Source organism: Capra hircus, chromosome 5 (assembly GCF_001704415.2).
Source record: "Capra hircus breed San Clemente chromosome 5, ASM170441v1, whole genome shotgun sequence".
In the NCBI taxonomy this organism is placed as follows: domain Eukaryota; kingdom Metazoa; phylum Chordata; class Mammalia; order Artiodactyla; family Bovidae; genus Capra; species Capra hircus.
Genome location: NC_030812.1, coordinates 55,533,526 through 55,555,232, shown reverse-complemented (window position 1 = coordinate 55,555,232; position 21,707 = coordinate 55,533,526). Strand labels below are relative to the sequence as shown.

General features: G+C 58.7%; 3 protein-coding genes across 4 annotated transcripts; 2 read left to right on the top strand and 1 right to left on the bottom strand.

Moving 5' to 3' along the window:
- On the top strand, positions 1,546-11,107 carry NXPH4 (neurexophilin 4). The gene is made up of 2 exons (XM_018048049.1): positions 1,546-1,709; positions 9,545-11,107. The coding sequence occupies exons 1-2, from the start codon at positions 1,653-1,655 to the stop codon at positions 10,412-10,414; spliced, it is 927 nt and encodes a 308-aa protein (XP_017903538.1). The 5' UTR covers positions 1,546-1,652; the 3' UTR covers positions 10,415-11,107.
- SHMT2 (serine hydroxymethyltransferase 2) lies at positions 13,916-19,281 on the top strand. 2 transcript variants are annotated; one of them, XM_005680306.3, is made up of 12 exons: positions 13,916-14,060; positions 15,072-15,263; positions 15,933-16,012; positions 16,191-16,391; positions 16,695-16,776; positions 16,862-16,984; positions 17,121-17,260; positions 17,590-17,755; positions 17,954-18,053; positions 18,145-18,300; positions 18,382-18,489; positions 18,608-19,281. In XM_005680306.3, the coding sequence occupies exons 1-12, from the start codon at positions 14,028-14,030 to the stop codon at positions 18,733-18,735; spliced, it is 1,509 nt and encodes a 502-aa protein (XP_005680363.1). In that variant the 5' UTR covers positions 13,916-14,027; the 3' UTR covers positions 18,736-19,281. The 2 variants fall into 2 exon arrangements, with proteins under 2 accessions (XP_005680363.1, XP_013819384.1); XM_013963930.2 differs by having other exon boundaries at positions 13,945-14,060; positions 15,057-15,263.
- NDUFA4L2 (NDUFA4, mitochondrial complex associated like 2) lies at positions 19,248-21,626 on the bottom strand. The gene is made up of 4 exons (XM_018048048.1): positions 21,456-21,626; positions 20,999-21,087; positions 20,124-20,184; positions 19,248-20,000 (listed from the first exon to the last, which is right to left on the bottom strand). The coding sequence occupies exons 1-4, from the start codon at positions 21,510-21,512 to the stop codon at positions 19,944-19,946; spliced, it is 264 nt and encodes an 87-aa protein (XP_017903537.1). The 5' UTR covers positions 21,513-21,626; the 3' UTR covers positions 19,248-19,943.

The window sequence follows — 21,707 nt, the reverse complement described above, 5'->3', positions numbered from 1 at the left end:
CAGAGTCTCTGCGTCCACTTCAACTTCTCAGCATCCCTGACCCTTGCTTCGTGTCTTGTCACATCCATGTGTCTGTCTGTCTGCTTATGTGTGCCCGGGCTTGTCTTTTGGACTGCCAGTGCCAGCCGACACCTGTGTGTGTCCATCACTGTCTGTGAATGTCCACCTTTCTGCCAAGGCAAGGAAGGCAGGGTCAGCTCTGAGTACCTGGCTGGGTATGCCTGTCTCTTGATGAAAGTTGCATTTATCTCTTGGGTCTCTGTGTATGCACACTCTGTGTAAACCGACGGTGTCCATCTACGTGGACCAGTGCCGCTAGGCATGCACCTGTCTGTGTATGTGTGCGCTGTTCTCTGTGTGAATGTGTTTCACTCTGCCTGTATGCTCGCCTTTACTGTGTGGCCTGCCCCTGCGAGGCACCTGCGTGCATGCCTGGGGGCATGTGTTGGGGTCTCCCGGTATGCATCTGTCTCTGTGTCTTTGCTTGTCCCTATCTCTCCTGCTGTCGAGGTGTCGGTCATACCACAACCTCAGCCACAGCCTCAGTGCATAGCAACAGCTGACAGCTGAAGACTCCCTGGGCAGGAGAGAGAGAGAGACTAGGGGGAGGAGGGAGCTGATGAAGAAACAGCCAAGAGGATTGGGACAGAGACAGAACCAGACTGGGGACAGAGAAAGGACAGGGCTAGAGGAGAAAGGGGAGAAGGATCTAGAGCGACTGATGGTGAAAGATGGGACCCTGGGCGGAAAGGGATGGATGGAGATCGTACCAAGAAGCCGGGCCGTTGGTGCGGCTCCTGCCCAACCCCCACGCGGGGACGCTCTGGGACGCGTGGGGGGTCAGCAGAGGGGGCGAGGGGCAAAGGTGAACGGCGCGTCTAGCGGAGGGGTCCTGAGACCGCAGAGGGGCCGTGAAGGCGGGGGTGGGGGCGGCGGGCGCCGTTTGTCAGCCCTATTGACAGACGTGATGGGGTTTCCGTCCGTGATCAATGATACTCATCTCCGGGCAGAATGAGCCGCGGGGCGCCCATCCATCCCCGTCAGCGCCGCGCGGCAGCAGTCGCCTGGGGCCCCGCCCGCCCTCACCTCGGCCCCTGCCCTGCTCCTGCCCGGGGACCTTCCAGGGCCCGGAGCACTGAAGAGGCCGGAACGCTCCGAGGGACCCCGGTCTTGCTGGGCTGTTGAGCCTCGCCAGGCTCCCCATTCTCCGTGCCCCGCTTCGGGAACAAGGTCCCGGAGCCGGGAGCCCCACCCCCGGCCCTGTTCCTCAGCGATGCACCCACCCAGCCTCTCGGGTGCGCGGCCCCCGAGCCCCGCAGCCCGCTCCGCTCCGCACCTGGGCCGGGGGCGTGTCTGGGGCGTGTCGGGGTGAAAGTCACCTTCGGTGCCCCCGGCCGGGCGGGAGGGGGCGCGCGGGGCGCGGCCGGGATTGGAGCACCGCGGAGCCCCGCCCCCCCGCCCGCCCGCTCGAGTCCGACCCAACTTTCTCCCCCGCCCGCGCCCCGCCCCCAGCGCCGCGCTCCGCGCCTCTCGCCGCTCAGTCCGCGGGCCGCGCCGCCCGCTCCCGCCGCTCCGGCAGCCACCCCGCGGCACGCCCGCCGGGGCCCCTAGTCCCCAGGCCCGGCGCCCGCCCCGCCCGGCCGCCCGGGAAGATGCGGTTGCTCCCGGAATGGCTTCTCTTGCTCTTTGGCCCGTGGCTCCTGAGGAAGGTAAGGGTAGCTGGGAGGTAGCGCGAGAGCGGGCGTCCCGGACGCCAAGGTCCCAGAGTGCGAGGGGCTCCGTGCGCCCGCCTCGTCTACAGCGCAGAGCGTCCCAACTTTGCCCGGCTCAGGGTGGGAGAAGGGGGGTACGCGGACAGACAGACTCCCGGTTCGGGATAGGCGCTCTCCCAGCGCAAGTTGGCTGAGGGTCCCGGGTGGGGTGGGGTGGGATGGGGGGTGCCCGGGTGGAGGCCCGACTCGGATCCCGCTCCAGGCGAGGCGGGGGAGGGGACGAAGCCAGACCCACGAGTGTGCCAGACGGAGCGGGAGTGCGAGACAGACAGACGAGCCAGCAGGGTGTCAGCCTTGCCGTCTTTCCGCGCCAACCTCACTCGCCTTCCTCGCTGTCTGTCCTTCCACCCCTCCACCCCCGCCTTCTCATTTCTCTCCTCTGCTCTTGTCACAATGCCAGGTGGGCACTGTGCTCTGAGCAGACTCGGCCCGAACACACGCGCGCACACACGGACCCACACAGATACCGCCGAACTTGGCTACCATCTCCCATCGCATTTCCTGCGGAGACACTGTCTCCCCTGCACAACCTCACAGACACACCCCTCTCGCGCGCCCGGCGGGTAGGGGGTGTGGGCTGTCTGGACAGACTCTCTCCTCCCGTCCTCTCCTCGCTCCATCTCCCCGAGCCTGGCCTGTTTCCCTGAAGCTCCAGGCTGAAGACAGGCTAAAGGGGCCCAGACTTGATCTGCGTCCCTCCAGATTTGGAGGTTTCAATTCGAATACACCGGGTGCTCATGTGTGCTGGTGTGGAGTGTGTGGGTCAGCGTGTGCGCCTGTGTGTGTGCCTGTGTCCCGGGCAGCCAGGCTTGCGTGTCTAGTGCTGGCGTCCAGGGTGTGTGTATGCTGGTGTGGAGTGTCGTGTTGGCTCTGAAGGGGTGAGCGTGAGTCCCTGCTTCACAGTGCAGCCATCTGTGCCCCGCTGTGCATCCCACAATGGGGGCCTAGGCCCTGGACCCCTATCTTCTTACACCAGGCCCCTGCCTCTGACTTTCCCGTTTCCTACCCTAAGTGTGACCCACCCAGTCTAGGGGCAGACAGGTAGCTCCCCAAAGCCCTATTCCCTGCATCCCAGCCCTCAGACCCTACAGAGTCTGGAAGAGGTGTAGACCCCCACACACACACACTTAGCCTCCCACCTGCTCATTCAGATCGCCTTCAGCAGCTCCAGCAGGGCGGGGGCCCTTAGTGAAGCTGGTGACAGAGCTCCCTGATTCTCTCAAACCAGCCTGGTGACCTTGAGGGGCTGGAAGGTGGGTGGAGAAGCCCCCTCCACAAATACTGTTTCCACTGGCAGGAGCTTCTTGGGGACCTGCTGTCTAGCTCTGCCCTCATAGAGCACTCTGGGAGGGGGTCTCTGCCCCACAACCCACTGGGATGTGAATGCCCCCGGGGGAGAGGTAGTGGGGCTGGATGGTCCTCCCCTGCCCCTCCTTCCTGCTCCTCCCCACTCTCCTCTCCAATCTTCCCATCAAATAAACTCCCCTGTGGACAGATCTGGTTTAATTTCCTTTGCCCCCTGAAGGGGAATGAAACATCTGGTGAAGACTTGAGGGAGAGTGAGCGTGAGGATGTGAGCAATGGGGATCTGAGTGTGTGAGAGCTGCTGCTCTGGGCCTACGTGTTGGAGTCCATGGAGGAGAGGGTGTCTGCCATTTAGTGTGGCTTGTATGCATGTGAGAATCTGTGTTTGCATGTACATACAGACTGTGTTTGCATGTGTATAACTGTGAAGGGGGATGTGTGTAGGATAGTGTGTGTCTGACTACCTCTGTATGCTCATGTGTGGTGTATGGTGTGTGCACATGTGTATGCACACCTCACAGTATCAAGGTGTGACTCTGGTGCATATCTATGTGTTGGGGTGCCTGTGTTGTCTGTATGTGAGTCTCCGAGGCTTGCGTGTGTCTGCGTTCTTGTCATCTTGAGTGCATTTGAGTGTGGGGATGAGAAGGAAATGGCAACCCACTCCAGTACTCTTGCCTGGGAAATCGCACGGACAGAGGAGCCTGGCAGGCTATAGTCCTTGGAGTCACAAAGAGTCTGACACGATTTAGGTTCAAAAACAACAATAATGGGATTGTGAGCCTCAAGATGTGTTCATGTATCCGAATGTGGCTTGTGTGTGTGTGCGTGCACTCAGGGCTGTCTCAGTGCTAGGGCTGGCACTGGGCTGACATTGAGTAAGAGGCTGGTGGGGGACAGTTTGCAGGGAAACCCTAATTGTCCCATGTTAAGCACCTTGCCTTCTCCCATCTTGCTCATGGGCCCCTCCTGCAGGCACCCTCTCCCTCCTCCCTCCTTGCTTTGGGCTCCTGGTCTCCTATGGGGCCTGCGACTCCTGGCTTCCACTGCCCCTGGGGCTCTGGCCCAGGCCTCCTACAGGATCTTTCCAACACCGTCTCTGACTTCTCGCCCTCTCTGTCTCTGTCTTCCCCATCCCTTGCCAAAGCAGCTGCCTACTGGGAGAAGCAGCAGGCGATCAATAGTCACTAATCACTAATCACTAATTACTAATTAGCTGGGGGAGGGCAGGGGCGGGGCCCTAAGGGACCCTCGAGCTCTAGCCTGCCTCAGGAAAGGATTAAGCTGAATTGAGTCTCTCAGCACTGGCTGGCCCCAGCCCCGCATCTAGCCACCCCCTCCTGACTCCATATCCCCCTCTAACCCCCCAGCTAATCTCTGGCTAGGCCACTTAGGCACGTGCAGCCTGGGCCAGGGCCCAGAGCTTTCGCGGGGATCAGGGGCCGCAGCTGAGCCAGGAGCATAGGCCAGGTGGGGTGCTGATAGCTCCCTTGGGTAAGAGCCCCCGAGTAAGGGAGGGGCACCCAACGGAAAGGAGAAGGTAGACTGTCTTAGGTTTGGGGTGAGGGAGGAGCTGGGGGTCCAGGACTGGGTGGCTGCAGAAGAGGTGAGGTAATTTGGGGACAGAAACAAGGTAAAAAGAAGGGTCACTGGGTTCAGAGACAGTGTCCTTGGGGAGGGGCGGGATAAACGTTGAGAGAGACCCGGTGAGTGGAGGGGGCATCATTGGGGTCAGAGATGAAGTCATGGTGAAGGAGGTGCGGAACTTTGGACCGAGCCCTAGAACTCCACGTGGGCGCGGGCGGGGGACACGGTCACGGAGAAAGGGCAGGGTCTGTCGTGGGGGAAGCATCCCAGGGCTCCCGGCTGGCTGGGCGCTGTGGCGAGTCCCAGGGCTTGGGGTGGGAACGAGCTGCGGGCCAGGGATGGGGAGTGGGGAGCGCTTGCCTTGAGCGCTGGAAATTGGCGAGTCTCCCCCTCTCCTTGGCCTACCCCTCCTCCACCTCCACCCCGCCCACTCCCCCTCCGGCTCCGGCTTCGGGAAATTACATCCCAGCTCCGCGGCTCCCACCCCCCCCATCCCCCCCCACCGCGCCCCGGAGCCCGCGCCTTTATAGGCACATTTATTGCAATAATAAAGTGAGGCGCGGGGCGGGGGGCGGGGGGCGGTCGTTCCCGGGGGGACTGCGCCGGCTCTAGGAAGCAGGGAAATAAAATAAAATAAAATAAAATCAAAATTCAGATAACGGTGAGCCTTGTGCTGCAGGCCAGGAGCAGGCGGGCAGGCGGGGCTGAGGGGGAGGGGGCGCCCGGCCCAAGGGCAGAGCCCGCCCCAGCAGCCATCCCCGCCCCCTCACGCTATAGCTACAGTAGGGTCTGAAAGAAGGTATCTTCACCTGCCGAGACCCCTCTGTGGCCTGATACTGCCGGTCTTCTGCCTTTTTCTCTGGCTTGCCTCCCATACCTGTCCTCAGCCCGTCTCCCCATCCCTGTTTCTTATCTCCTTCCTTGTCTCCCATTTCCCATTCCAGCCCCCATTCACATTCCCCATCCCCACCTCCTGGGCCTCTGCATCCTTCAGCATCCCTGTTTCTGCCCAGTGACCATTTCCCACCCCCCGTTTCTGGTCCCACCCCCATCTGGTCCCACCCCCATCTCCCAGTCCCCGTCCCACTCTCATTCCTCCCAGTGCCCATCCCTCATCCACCATCCCTGTCTCCCCCATCCCCATTCCCATTTTAGTTCCCACCTTGTTCAGTTCCCCATCTTCACTGCCTTGGCCCCTATCCCATCTGCATCCCAGTCTCTGCCCAGTGCCTGTCCACCATTTCTGACCTCCTCTTTCCTGTTTCCATGCGTATCCTTGTTCCATCCTTATCTCTGCACCATGTACCTGTGCCTGCTCAGGCCTCAGTCCCAGTCCCCCTCCATCTCTGGCCCAGTCCTCATTGAAGCCTGTCCTGTCCACCTCACCTCTGTCTTCACCCCCATCTCCATCTCTGGTTCCCAGCCAGACCCTGCCTATTTTACCCACCCTGGCTGCGGGGCGCCCCCACCTCTTTCTAGGTGCAAGGCCTCAGTACGCACTTCCCTCTCCTTCCCGGACCCAGGCCTGGAGCACTCTTCCTTCCCCAACTACTGGGTGCAGTCCCCTCCCCCAGTCAGAGTCCTGAGCGGCCACCTGACCCACACAGCAGGAGAAAAGCCACCGAGCAGTCCGGAGGCCTGGGGAGGTGCACCCTGCAATGCGGATGGGGGGCCGCAGCCTGATCCTCCCCCATTCCCGGCAGTCCCATCCCCAAAGAGCGACCCCCAACCAAGTGGAGTTTGTTCAGCAGAAAAAGGCATCCTCAACTCCCCTCCAATGCGTGGGCTCGCTGCCTGGGGGGCAAAGCACTCCTGGCTCAGCTCCCACCCGGCTAGGGCCCAGAGGCGCCTGGTGAAGCGCACCCCCCCACTCCCTCCTGCCACCACACCTCCGCCCCCCCAAGCCGACAGCCAGGCTAGCCTCTCCCCTTCGCAAATGTCACTGCGCCCAATTAGCTTAATTAAACCAGCTCCGAATTGACCGGGACCCCTCCTCGGACAACACCCTGCTCCCACTCTCAATTGTAGAGGGGGAGGGACAGCACCGTGGATTCTAGGCAAACAGGGGCTCCCTTATCACTTCGTTTCCCCCTCCCTCCCACCCCCACCCACAGCTGGAGACAGACCACCTGAAGGGTAGAGGGAGAGAACCACAGTTAGACAGACAGACAGACAGACAGACAGAAACAGAAAAGCAGAATCACAGAAGAAAATTAGAGACAGAGACAAAAAGAGACTGAGAGAGAGCGAGGGAGAGGGAAAAACAGTGAGAGCGAGAGAGGGAGAGGGAGAGCGAGCGTGAGAGCTGGGAAGCCAGAGGGAGGGTTTGATTTTATTTTATTCCATGTTCCCATTTCTCGGCTCGTTTCCTCGCAGACTCTCACCCCTCCCTGACTGAGTTCTCCCCCCAAGGTCGCTTCGGCCGCTCCCCCAACTCTTCCCTTTTATCTTGGCTGTCTCCAGCGGCGGGTGGGGGGTGCGGGTGCCCAGAGCCCAGGGATTTGCCAGGATCAGAGAAGCGTAGACAGCAATTTGTCTGGGATCAGGGTGGGGGGGACACCTGGAGCCCCTCACCACCCAGCCAAACCTCCTTCCCTCTCCAGCCCCTGCCTGGGAAGAGTGGCTGCACTGAAGCAGTGGACAGGTCCTGGACTGGGTGCTGGATGTCTAGAGCTGTTGGGGTGTGCTGGGGGCGGGGGTGGGCTCAGAGGTATTTGAGGTCATAACAGCAGGTGTAGGGGCTCATGGATGCCCCTGGAAAGAGCTAGTGGTTGGGCCCAGAAGGGTAAGGAGTTTAGGTGTCAGAATTCAAATGACTCCTCCCAGCCATTCTTGGACTTCCACGGGAAGCTTCGGTACACTCCCACCTCCAATGCCCTCACCAGGGCTCAGGCCCTGCCCTCTCTAAGCTCACCTCCTGGAGCCTTGGTCCTTCCTGCTGGAAGGCCCTTGTCCCCTCCTCTGCAGCCCAGGACCCCTTCCCCCATCCCCTCTCAGGCCCACCCTCTGGGTGTTAGCTGCCAGCTCAAGCTTGTCAGTCTGAGTCAGTCTCTCTTAGCGCCCCCGCCCCCCACACCTGAGCTGGGAGGAGAGATGGACGGGAGGAGGAATGAGGGGGGCGATAAATATGTATGATGAGCGGGTGGCGGCGGCATTAATAACCCAGGATCGCAGAGCTGCCGGAATGGGACCGGGCGGTGGAGATTCTCTAGCAGCTTGACTCTGCTGTTCCTGTCCCCTGTGGACACATGGTGTATGCAAACAGAGGGGGACACCCATGCTGCCCGGCCTCTTTACCTACTCAAAGCTCGTCCTGTAGGCCAGTGTGGGGATCTCCCCACCCCCCCAGGAACATTTGTATACAACCAACATGTATGCACCCCCCCCAGGGGAACACAATGAGACCACACTTGTTATATCATCATGACTACACTGACCCAGCCTTGAGAAAGAGCTTGACACATGGACAGAGGATGAGAGGAGATCACAGAGGGAAAGTGACACCCTCAGTGAATCACACACAGCCACCCTCAGATACATAGCCAACCCAGGCATACGACTACACCAGTCACAGACAGGCAACTACCACAACCTGAAACAGCCTCACTCAGATCCAGACGCATAGACACAACCAAGCTAGGCACACATAACAACCCAGACATCTGTGCAGAGCCACCAGGGACTGATACAACAGGCATTCAGCCACCACAAGCAGGCAGACACACACAACACAGCCTCTTCAGACTGCTACACAGGGCATACAGATACGCATAGACACACACACCCATCACCAGAGGTTGAGACTTGAGCATGCACATGCGCGAGCGCGCACACGCACACACACACACACTCATCACTCCAGGCAGATAGACAGATACATACAATATAACAGAAATACAATCACCCCAGACTCACACATGGTACTCCCCCAACACACAAACCCACAAGCAGTAAGGGCCACACTGAATGGCCACAGCTAGCACGGTCTGACTGATGCACTCTGACACGCACAGCTCCTCTCCTTTCCACTCCCCTCGCTGGAGCAGCATCTCCATATTTCTTCCTCTCCGCACTCTCACGTCTCCTTCACTCGGGGCCACCCCCCCACCCCGCCCCAGATAATTGATGGCCCGGGCCTGGCCCTGCCGCTCCCGCCTCTCGATCCATCTTGTACTCGCCCTGCGCTGTCTCCCAGATCGGCTGCCACCTGAGACACAGAGGCGGGTGGGGGGCAAGCAGGGCAGTCCTCCTCTGTATCCCTCCTAGCCCAGGGGAGGACCACCAGGCGGCCTCCCCAAGAGCAGGAGTGCTGGAGGTGGAGAGAGGTGCCCACTAGTAGCCCCCAAGCCTCAGCTTACAGCAAGCATGCAGACTCTCCGCTGCTCTCCTCAGCTCCATTGGTCTCCCATGCTCCACCCCTCAAGGAAGTAGAGGCTGAGGCCTGGGTGGGGGCTCCAGTCTTGGCAAAGATGTGCTGGGAGGTCTCACTCTTTCCTGACGCTGGGCACTGACAGTGGTCATGGTGTCCCTTGCCTGAGTCCAGCTTCTCCATGGTGCATTACTCCCAATCAAGCCAGAGTTCCTAGCTCCAGTCCCTTTCAAGCCTACACTGCTTTGGCTCTTTTAGTTTTCTCAGCCCTCGTCAGAGTTCCGTGAGAAGACTAGGATTCTAGTGTCATTTCACAGATGTAGAAACTGAGGTGGAGACCACACACCTTGAAAGAGCCGCAGGCCCATTCCAACGGGCATTCCCTGAACCACTGCTGTGGCAACCCGATTCCATTTGTTCTCCCAGCGGCTGTGGACAGGGACCGGCGTGGCCCTGGCGGGTGACCCCAGACAACTCCAGCGTCTCTCTTTTCCTCCTTCTTGGTCCCCAGGCCGTCAGTGCTCAGATACCGGAGTCCAGGAGGCCGCAGTACCTGGAGCTGCGCCCGGCCACGGCCGGAGGTGGTGCCCCTGGCCATCACCTCCCGGCAGCGGCAGCGCCAAAGTCTTCCAACGGCCTGGGCACCGCGCGTGCCTGGAGCTGGGCCTGGCCGGCTAACCACACAGGGACACTGGCCCAGGCTGGGGCGGCGGGAGCGCCAGCGCAGCGCACGAAGAGAAAGCCGTCCATCAAAGCCGCCCGCGCCAAAAAGATCTTTGGCTGGGGGGACTTTTACTTCCGGGTGCACACTCTCAAGTTCTCGCTGCTGGTGACGGGTAAGATCGTGGACCATGTGAACGGTACCTTCAGCGTCTACTTCCGCCACAACTCGTCCAGCCTGGGCAACCTCAGCGTCAGTATCGTGCCGCCCTCCAAGCGTGTAGAGTTTGGGGGCGTCTGGCTGCCCGGGCCCGTCCCCCACCCGCTGCAGTCTACGCTGGCCCTGGAGGGGGTGCTCCCTGGGCTGGGGCCCCGGCTGGGGATAGCGGCGGCGGGGCCGGGGCTCGGGGGCACCCTCGGCGGTGCGCTGGCGGGTCCGCTCGGGGGCGCGCTGGGAGTGCCTGGGGCCAAAGAGTCACGCGCTTTCAATTGCCACGTGGAGTACGAGAAGACGAACCGCGCGCGCAAGCACCGCCCGTGCCTGTACGACCCGTCGCAGGTGTGCTTCACCGAGCATACGCAGAGCCAGGCCGCCTGGCTGTGTGCCAAGCCCTTCAAAGTCATCTGCATTTTCGTCTCCTTCCTCAGCTTTGACTACAAACTGGTGCAGAAGGTGTGCCCAGACTATAACTTCCAGAGCGAGCACCCCTACTTTGGATAGCCTACCCGCCCTTGCCCGGGGCCCCGAGCTTCCCGCGAAATCCCGGACTCCCTCAAGCGGAACCCTTGCCCCTACCCCCCAGCTCCTGTGGCCGCGTCCACCCCTTCCACTCTGGGGGTGGAGAGGAACAGCCCTTCCGAGACTCAGCCGGTGTGGATCCCCTTTTCCTTATGGGGAGTGCCCACAAGGCTGGGAGTAGCCCCCCGTTGGCTACAGCCTCAAGTGGAGGGCCCAGAAGGCAGCCCCAGAATCGGCGGGGCTTGGAGGCGGTCCCCGCGTTCTCTACGTCCCCACTGAGTCCTCTTCACGCCTGCCTCTGACGCTGGGCTGGATACTCCCTTTGCCCGCAGCTTTAATAACGCCTTGCCTGGCATCCTCATCCCACCCCTTTCTTACTCCCAGGCGCTTGTCTTCCACCCTATACCCACGTAAAGACCATAAAGGCCTATACACCGTGGCCTATTCCCAATTCCTCTGCCTGTCGTATGCCTGTCCCCATTTTCCCCGAACCCCAATAATTAGGGTAGGGGAAGCAAAACTCCTGTGCTTAGGCGATCCACTCCCCTGCCCTCTCCTCCCTCCAGTCCCTGCCAGCCTTGCTCCACCTTCCGGCAGCTTCCTCTCGGTGATTTTTTTTTTTTTTCCTACGCCAAAACAGACGGGAAAGGGAACAAAATAAAGTGAAATCCAACACGCGTCTGTGTGAGACCTGTAGGCAAGAGGGTGGTGGTGGTGGTGTGCCTTTCTGTCTGGCAGAGACCTGGCCAGGGCCTCCTCCCTCGGCGGCTCATGGGGAAACTGAGGCAAATATTGACGTAGCTGTCACCTTGGAGGTTATCCAAGACGAGATCAGATTCAGACGAGGAGGACGACCCTTGGGGTTGAGCCCTGCAGGAGGTGGGAATTTTCCTCCCAGAGGTGGGCGGGGTGAAGCCGAAAATGGGACGGGGATTAGACCTGAGAGGGGGCCACCAGCGGGCTCTCTGGGGGAGGAGGTATAAAGCCCTGAACTGGATGGATGGAGATGGAGGGACCGCGTAGGCGGAGCGCTGACAACCTGCTAAGCTCCGCGGGCTGGCGGGAGGCGGCAGGTGGGGGGGGGAGGGGAAACAGAGTTTGCGGCATCTGGAGTCATCGATCTTCCTTTTCCTTCCTAATTTCGTGGGCGCTGAGTTTGCAGACGGTTGGGGGAGGGAGGGAGAAAGGCCTGAGACGAGGGGGTGGGGGAAGGGACGACTGCGAGTTTGGAGGACTGGGCAACGCCATTCGCACTAGCCGTCTGCAAAGGCAAACAAGGGCCCCTTCAGCCAGCTGTCCACCCTCCCACCCCTGCAGACGCAGCTGCTAATTTTATCCGCCCCCAACCCTGGCCCGGGCGTTAATTGGCTGCGGCTTCATTAGCAGTTCTCAAGCTCAGCAGCCCCCTTCCCCTCGGGGGACCCCTGACAACGAGGCTAGGGAGGAGGTACAGACAAGCTGAGGCACAGAACGACACCTCCTCTGTAGCCTTGCTTCGCTTTGAGTCCTGGGTCAAGGTAAAACTGGGAGGCAGCAGTGTCCTCCGGAGGATTGCCCGCTGGCTGCACCAGGAAACTGAGTCAGAGGTGAGTCTCACCCAGACACCTTGAGTCTCACTGGAGGAGTGGAAAGTCAGTAAGGGGGAAATAAATACGTGATGGATGGATGGATGGTGGGTGGGTTGATGGATGGATGAACGAACTGAAAGGAAGAGGGAGGTTGGAAGTGGTTCTGGGTCAGAGATTGTAAGAGGGACAGGAACTGGGCTGACTCCGGACACCAAGCCTATTATTGGAAAAAGCTGAAAGCACCTGAGGCTAGAGTGGGAGGGAAGGAGATTAGAGCTAACTAAGGGTGGACTTCTAAGGTCTGAAATGAGAACCAAGTGGGAATAACTGGAATTAGCAAATTAGCTCATCTGGGCCTCAGTTTCCTCACTTGTGATGCAATAATAAAATAGTTCTGGACACTAAAAGAGACTTTGCAAGTGAACATGCTTTGCGATGGATTATCCTCCGCCTCTGACTCACAAATTGCCTCCACCATCATCCTCTCCTCCTCCTTTCCTTGTTCTTAGGATGTCTGGACACCTGGGAGCAGAGTGAGATGCTCCTGCTGGTAATTGCACTTGTTCACCTCTTGATGTCCTGGTAGTCAGGGATCTATTCTGATATCTCCAGGGCTAAGCCATGCCTAGCCTGGTGAAGGAGTGCAGTGTGTTTGCCGAATGAATGAATGATTCAATGAATGTGTAATATTGCTATGTAAGGCAGTGGTTCTCAAAACCACTGCTTATAAAATCACTAAGAAGTTTTGTTGTGTGTCAGTGAGTGGGCAAATGCCCACTCTTTAAGATCCACTCTTTAAGACTTAGAACCTCTGAGGAAACTCTCAACACTCATATATTTATATCACACAGCCAATTCTGATACCCAGGTTTGAGAACCTACTCCTGCAGGGATCAGTGAGTCCCTCTCCTAAAGCACAAGTCCAGATGAAGTCAGGCTATAAGGAAATCCCTTCCAGCTCCAAGAACCTATAGCCCCAGGGTACAAAGAGAGCTCACTGATTGCTGGAGCATCCAGACTGAATTGGTAACAAAAGTCAACAGGTTCAGTGAGGAGGGGGCACCTCAGTCAGCTCCCACATGTTCCAGAAAAGGAGGAGATGGCCACAGAGGAGGCAGGTTTGTGAGGATGAGGTGAGGGTGTGATCCATCCAACAGCAAATTTACATACAGTCTCATTAAATCCCCACCACATGTTATTTTATTATTGATTTGCAAGTGGGGAAACTGAGGCTTAAATCAGTAATTCGTTAGTTAGTCCCAGAGTGCGGACTTGAACTCGGGTCTCTCACCCTTCCAATCCAGGGCGCTTTCCAGCTTGTACAGGAGTCTGTATTTCCCAGTGAGCCTAATAATACTGGTTTCCCTGGTAGCTCAGCTAGTAAACAATCTGCCTGCAATGCAGGAGACCCCAGTTCGAATCCTGGGTCGGGAAGATCCCCTGGAGAAGGGATAGGCTACCCTGTTCTTGGGATTCCCTGGTGGCTCAGATGGTAAAGAATCTACCTGCAGTGTGGGAGACCTGGGTTCGATCCCGGGATTGGGAAGATCCCCTGGAGGAGGGCATGGCAACCCATTCCAGTATGCTTGCCTGGGGAATCCCCATGAACAGAGGAGCCTGGTGGGCTGCAGTTCAATGGGTCGCAGAGTCCGACACGACAGAGCAACTAAGCACAACACATTCACTCAGTAGATACCCAGTAAATTGCTGTTGTCTGAACAGATGGAAAAAAAAAAAACCACGCTGAAGAGCTTTAGGACAATGAGGAGACAGGACGGCAGTGGATCTCTCACCTTTCAGGCAAGAGCTTCTCCGGTTGGAAAACGAAACTGAAGAGAGAAAAAACTACAATTCCCAAAAGACCCTAAAGGGCCCACCTTACGCATGCGTAGGTCCCGCCCTAATTCCGTGGCTTCCCGGTAGCTCTTTTCGCGCCTGCGCCCTCCGATCGGTCGCCTTTCGACTCCTTGCTTTCCCCAGCCGGAGTTGGCACCCGGATCTCGTGCGACTTTCAATCTCTTGTTGCGATGTTGTCCTTCTCTTTTATTTGGGCGACTCGGGTAAGGATGGGGCTCCAGAGAGTGGGTGACCCGTAGAAAGTAAGTTCTCAACCTATCCCAGTTAGTCCTATTCTAACGATTCACAAACTTGGGCTTCTCTGGGCTTTTAAACGCACGTGGTCAGTGTCCTCGGGGAGGGGAGAGCGGAGGGGAGTGCGGATGTGCAACTAGAGGATCCCTGAGACCCCCGGTGCACGCAGGGTGATTAGGGGCCCTTCTCATTCCGGGAATCAGATGCCCCAGGGCCTTGTGACTGTCCGTTTGACGTGGCATTAGGGAAGAGAACCATACTGAATGTCCCGTGGACCCTGTGCTGGCCAGCCAGCACGGTTCTTGGCCTGGACCCTCGAGCTGAGTCTTTCTTGCCAGATCTGAGCCATGCAAATGATGCAACTGGTCACCCCTGCTTGCATCAGGGGTCCAGCGGCTCTGGGCTGGAAGGAGGTGGAAAGAGTGGGGAGCACAGAGGACAAGATACAGGTTTTGGCCCTCTTCCCCAGAGGCTGCTAAAGGTCTGTGTTCCCACCTCCATTGCTCTGGAAACCACTTGTATAGCTTATTGCCCTAATCTTTGCCAGCTTGGTCGCCACCACGCCCCCTCCCCCCCTGCCTACGGTATCACTTTGTTAAGGCTCTTCAGGAAAACCATGTGTTTCTGTGGGACTGCCTGGAGTTCCAGAGACACAGGCTTCTAGAGAACAAACTTTGCCCTGAGGTTTTGCAGAGTGTTTTAAGGGCAGAGGTGGAGGGAGATTCTGAGGTGAGCTGAAAGGATCAAATCAGAACCACCCCCTGGATGTTGATCTCAACCTTGGGTCTAGACCTGGTTTTTGAAGATGGGGTTATTGAGAACTGGACGGACTGGCTTTTCAACTGAATTCTGGATTTGGCAGACTGACTTTACAACTGAATGCGGGTACGGAGGCTGAGGATCTGATAAGCATAACTGAGGACTGTTAACTGTTTCTCATCTGGACACTTTTTCTTTGACCCGAGCTTTTGTTTCCCTAGCCTCTGCGGAGATGTGGTCAGCTGGTTGGGATGGCCATACGGTGCCAGCACAGTGAGGCGACTCAGACTGGAGAAGCAAGCAAGGGCTGGTCAGGCCAGGAGAGTCTATCAGACAGTGACCCTGAGATGTGGGAGCTGCTGCGGAGAGAGAAGGACAGGCAGTGTCGTGGCCTGGAGCTCATTGCTTCAGAGGTGGGGCCTGGGGAGAGGGGCCAGGGTTTACGCCACAGCTGGAAGTAACAGATCATCTTCCTGCTATTTCTCCAGATCTCCCTTTCAAACTCAGGGCCTTCCTGCTGGGCCTCATCTCCAAATCTTCTGCTGATCTCTGAAGCAAAGGCAGGGGCAGTCTGGGTTATGGGCAGGGGCATTAGGAAGCCCACCAGAGCCTCCTGGAGCTCCTGTAGTTTAGTCTGGTCCCTCTTCCATCCGAGGAGGAAACAGAAGCAAGCCTGGAAGCACAGGCTGAGTGGACAGGAGGCCTTGGTGGAAACACCTATCACAGCAGCTGGGTTTCTCTTTTTTTAATATTTATTTATTTGGCTGTGCCAGGTCTTAGTTGCAGCATGCAGGATCTTCCCTGCGGCACATGGGATCCAGTTCCTCAACCAGGGATTGAACCTTGGCTCCTGCATTGAGAGCCCAGAGTCCTAGCCCCTGGACCACCAGAGAAGTCCTAGCAGTTGGGTTTCTGAGGAGGATGCTCTGGCCCTGTCCCTGACCTGGCAAGGAATCCTCAATGAACAGAGCTTTCTATAGAACTCAGCTCCTCCCTGCAGCTTGGGGCTCTGGCAGGAGGGGGCTGTGGGGTCCAGGGAAGAGGGTTCAGTACCTTCTGACACTGCCCCTCCCCCACCCCAGAACTTCTGCAGCCGAGCTGCGCTGGAGGCCCTGGGGTCCTGTCTGAACAACAAGTACTCCGAGGGTTATCCTGGCAAGAGGTGAGGGCTAGGCACCGCGAGGCTGGAGGACAACCTCAGGGATCGCGCTCCCAGTGGGGGACACCCACCTGCACCCTGCCAGTGTGTCTAGAGGATGGCCTTCCCCGTCCTTTGCTGCTGGTCCAGGGGATGGGGGCACCCTTTCTCTGTGCCCTGATCTGCGCCCCTCCCTTTGCAGATACTACGGAGGAGCAGAGGTAGTGGATGAGATAGAGCTGCTGTGTCAGCGCCGGGCCTTGGAGGCCTTTGACCTGGATCCTGCTCAGTGGGGAGTCAATGTCCAACCCTACTCCGGATCCCCAGCCAATCTGGCTGCCTACACAGCCCTTCTGCAGCCTCACGACCGAATCATGGGGCTGGACTTGCCCGATGGGGGCCAGTGAGTGTGGGTGGGGTGGCGGGTGGGGTGGCGGGTGGGCTGTAGGCAGTATGGGCATGGGAGAAGAGTAATTTATTGAACACCTACCGTGTTCCATGCAGATGGAACAGAGATCTCCCAGTCCAGGAGTGGTTGAGGAAGATAAGACCCCATAAGTGTTACTCAGAGCCACAGGGGTAGAACTTGCTAGGAGCAGTGTTCCAGAGACCCCGGCCTTTGGAGCGGGGCAGAAAGCCAGTGGCTGAGTTGGAGAGTTCCTATATTCTGAACCTGCCTCCTTCCTCTCCTCTCCTCTCCTCCCAGTCTCACCCATGGCTACATGACTGATGTCAAGCGGGTCTCAGCTACATCCATCTTCTTCGAGTCTATGCCTTATAAGCTGAACGTGAGTGCTCTGGGGTGTGAGGAGGGAGCTCTGAGGAGCTGCTCTGCTTTCTCTTAGAATTTTAGCTTTTTGTCTGTCTGTCTAGCCCCAAACCGGCCTCATTGACTATGACCAGCTGGCACTCACTGCTCGGCTCTTCAGACCACGACTCATCATAGCTGGTACCAGTGCCTATGCGCGCCTCATTGACTACGCCTGCATGAGAAAAGTTAGTGGTGGGCTGGAATCTCTGCCCTCCCCAAGGGGTGGTGAGGAGACTTGGGAGGAGGGACAAGCCTTGGGCAGGCCTGTCTGGGCCCTCCCCAGGCTGAGGCCTATCTCTGTCCTCCTCTGTACCCGCCTAGGTGTGTGACGAGGTCAAGGCACACCTCTTGGCAGACATAGCCCACATCAGTGGCCTGGTGGCTGCCAAGGTGATCCCCTCACCCTTCAAGCACGCAGATATCGTCACCACGACCACTCACAAGACCCTTCGAGGGGCCAGGTCAGGCTTCCCTGAGGTCTTTCCTTGCCTCTCCCTGTCTTCATGTCCCACCCCAGGGCATGGTTGGGGTTGGATGTGAGTTTGTTCCCACCGGAAGCCCTGTCTAGGATACTTCTTCTTTTCTTGCCCTTGGTGGCAGTTCCCCGGCAGGGGGTTTGGGGGTGGAGGTGAGGTCTGCTGCCCTCAAGCCCTGGAGTCCAGCACACTGAACACCACTGGGCTGGACTCTGAGAGCCAGTGGCGGCCAGGCCAGCCAGTCTCCTCTGCTCTCCCCACCCCCATGCTCTTTCTCGTCAGCTTAGATTCTGACCGCCTTACCTCCCACACAGGTCAGGACTCATCTTCTACCGGAAGGGGGTGCAGGCTGTGGACCCCAAAACTGGCCGAGAGATCCCTTACACATTTGAGGACCGAATCAACTTTGCTGTGTTCCCATCCCTGCAGGGGGGCCCCCACAACCATGCCATTGCTGCAGTGGCTGTGGCCCTAAAGCAGGTTGGGGAGCCTACTCTTGTGGGGTGGGTGGGGGCAGGGCCCAGAGGCTCAGACCCTGCACCTTGCTAGCTGAAATTGGAGCAGATGGAAGGGAGGTGTCAGGCTGGGAGGGCGTGGGGATGGGGTCCCAAGTATGCTGGGGGTGGTGGGGCAGGAGGGGCCGGGCTTAAGGCAACAGTGCTGCCGCCTCTTCTCCAGGCCTGCACCCCCGTGTTCCGGGAGTACTCCCTGCAGATTCTGAAGAACGCTCAGGCCATGGCTGATGCCCTGCTGGAGCGAGGCTACTCCCTAGTGTCTGGTGAGCTAGGGGGTGGGGAGGGGGAGGTGCAAGCCCCGGTAGCCTCGGAGGCCCAGGACTCACCACTCCCTGCTCACTCTCCCCGCCTCAGGTGGCACTGACAACCACCTAGTGCTGGTGGACCTGCGGCCAAAGGGCCTGGACGGAGCTCGAGCAGAACGGGTGTTGGAACTTGTATCCATCACGGCCAACAAGAACACCTGTCCTGGAGATCGAAGTGCCATCACACCTGGGGGCCTGCGGCTGGGTAAGACCTGCGTTCTGGTAGGGGGCCGATGACTGCCAGATGGACTGGGGCTGTGCTAATCCTCTTCTGCCTCTCTCGCAGGGGCCCCAGCCCTGACTTCTCGAGGGTTCCGTGAAGATGACTTCCGGAAAGTTGTAGGCTTTATAGATGAAGGTGTCAACATTGGCTTGGAAGTGAAGAGCAAGACCAGTGAGTGGATAAGACCTCCCCTGCCCCCCAGCCAGTTCACACTATCTCCCCCTCCTCCAGCTGATCTCACTGCCTTCCCCTAAGCTCTGACCACTTTTTTTTCCTCACCTGTGTCTAGCCAAACTCCAGGATTTCAAATCTTTCCTGCTCAAAGACCCAGAAACAAGTCATCAGCTGGCCGACCTTAGGCAACGGGTGGAGCAGTTCGCCAGGGCCTTCCCCATGCCTGGCTTTGATGATCACTGAAGGCACCTAAGAAATGAAGCCTGCGTGCGGACTGACATGTCTCCCTCTTCACCTTCCTGGACAACCTGGGGAGGGGGTGGTAACTGCTCCTCTTCCAGCTTTCTGCTGGCGGAGGGAAGGTACCCCTTCTCAGAACGTGGAGCTGAGGTTTCTTCTTGTAATACAACTGAGAAGGAGGAGGCTTGGAGCTTTCTGCCCTAACCTCTCCCATTACGTCAGTATTATAGACCCCTGCCCTTTCTTAGGGAGGGGGGAGTTCCTCTCCTGAGCGAGAGGAAGGGGTGGGTAGGCACCCTCCTTTCTGTTTCTATCTAATAAAATACTAACCTGCCCCGAGCTTCTGTTACTAGGGCGGGGGGGGGGGCCTGGGGGTCCCCTGAGCCAGGTGGTGATTCCTCTCCTTCAATGTGCTCCTCATTTCCCTCTCACCACCACCACAAGGACCCCAAGGCTGCCTCCTCCTCTCCCTCTGATCAGAAGCGACACCAGACGTGATTAGCAGGCGCAACAAATTCAATTTGTTAAATGAAATTGTATTTTGCCCAAGGCTGCTTCTGTTTGATCCCTGGGGACTGAGGGAAGTAGGGGAGGGGTTGGGGAGGCCCAGGTGTGAGGCGAGGGGGGGGGGGGGTTGTCCAGTGGTACCAAAAGCGGGAGGGAAGCGGGGGAAGCAGCGCAGACACGGGAGAAGCAAGCCCCACCTTCCTGAGTGTAGGTGCCTCCAGCTGGCTGTACTGTCAGCGACGAGCCTGGTCGAGCCCAGCAAGCCAGAGTAGCACCGCCCCCAGGCTGGCGCCAGGGATCCTGTAGCCTGGGCTAACGTGGGGCCTGCCACGTCATTTGGCACTCAGGCCCCTGCTTGGTCTTGTCTCTCACGTAGGCCACGCTCAACATGTAGCATGGACCCCGCCCTCCAAAGCCAGAGTAATGGGGCAGAGGGTCTGGCATGAGCCTTTTGGGTTAGGCTACTCCCTGCCCTTTAACTGCTCCTCCCCCTCGTGGGACTGAAGCTGAGGGTCAGAGGCGCTTCCGCTGCTGGGAGCAAGGGAAGGGGGGTGGGGCTGCCTCCCCTCCTCGTGGGAACCCGGCTGTGTAAGCAGAAACTGGACAGGGTGGCTAGCGTGGCGCCTTGGGGTTGAGGGTGGAGAGTGGAAGAAATGAGTAGGCTGGCTGGTGGTGGTTCACGACGACTGGCACTGCAGCCAGGCTTAGAAGTCTGGCCTGTCTTTCTTCAGTTTCTTGTAGTCAGTGGAAACTGCAAGGAACTATGGAGAGAAAGGGGGATTGCACTGAGTGCCCCATTCTTCCCTCTGCTGGGGTGGGAGGTGCCCAGCTGGGATCAAGAGAAGAGCGGATGGCGGTTCAACCCGAAGGCCACTGGGAGGTACCTTGTATTGGTCATTGGGGCTGAGGCGGTTCCAGGGCTCCGGGTTGTTCTTTCTGTCCCAGCTGTGGAGATGGAGGTGGTGGTGGTGGGGCGCTGGTTGGGGTTTCCCCTCTGGGAGCTAGGACTCTGGAGCTTAAGGGGACCCATAATGTCTGTGCCCCCACCCCAGCACCCTGCATCCTCCCGGGGGATGGGGGTGTGTGCATTTCCCAGAGACTGAGAGGGAAGGGGGCCCATTAGCGGGTGCTGACAAGTGAGGCAAGAAGGCTGTCAGCATTGTCAGCGTGGGGCCAGGTGATAGACTTGACAACCTGGTCCAAGGACTCCCACCTCTTCTTTGGTGCCACCCTAGGCTAGCCCCACAGAGCTGGGCGGTGGGAATCAGGCAGAAATCCCGAAATCCCGAGGTACTGGGGTTGCAGTGATGTGACTCGAATTCAGACAACGCCATGGGTGCTCCTCCCTAATGGCAGACCCTCCATTCCTGCCGCCTCTGGCGCGGCTTGGAGTCTCCGCGCTCCCCTGGTTCCAAAGGCGACCCTAGCAGCTCACCCGGCCACACCCCCAGCGCTTGGGCAGCGAGATAGAGGTACCCAAAGGCCGCCAGCGCCTGGCAGAGCGGCGTCGTCATGGTAACACGGCCGGGAGCGGTGCTAGTTCCGCAGCCCGAAGCCGGCAGAATCTCCAGCTAGTGAGGGTGGGCCCGAGGGGAGGCGGGGGCCTCCCAGGTCAGGAGCAGGCTCCAGTCCCGAGATGTCACCTGCCTGGGAGTCCCCGCGAGGACCATCATTCCCATCATTCCTGAGAGTCCTGTGGATTCCTGTCCCATCTTGCCCCACCCAGGACCCCTTCCTGCGTCCCAAGCCTGGCCTTTACCAGACGTCGGGGCTGCGCAAGGCAAGTCGCAGCAAGTAGAGCGCAGCGCTGCCCATGCCCAGGCCGATGAAGCCGATCATCGGGATGAGCTGCGGGAAGACAGAAAGAACTTTCTCTCAGGGACAGCCCCCTCCCAATCTCCTTTCACAAGCTTTTCTGCTCGGCCAACCCCCACGCCACCCCATCCCAGGTCTGGCGCTCCCTCCCTTTGGGGAGACAGGACCTACAGCCTCCCACCACATTTCCTGCCGTAGTCTCCCTCAACCTATAGCTAACCTGTTTGAGGTGATTTCAAGGGACACGGGGACATATTGCAGGGATGGATTGAGGGCACTGCAGAGAAATACTAGGAGTTTTGGGGAAACTTAGCAATAGGCAGGGTACGGGGAGATTTCGGGGCTGCAAGGGCAGCTAGAGAGTTAGAAGGTAGAATCATGGCTCCTGGGACCAAACTTACCCCGGGATGTCTCTTGATCTGCCGGTAGAAGCGGGCTCCGAGGCTGGTTCCCGCCATAGCGCCTCTCCAGTGTCTGCTCCTCTCCAGCAGCCCCGAGCCCTTGCTCCTCCTGGGGTCCCGCCCCTCTCTGGGGAGGGGTCAGCCCAGCCCAGCCAGGCCCAGCCCCGGCAACTTCATCAGACTCACCCCAACCCCCATCTCTCTCCTTATTGCAGTTCCAGGATCGGCCAGGAAGAGAATTGTTGGGGAGCA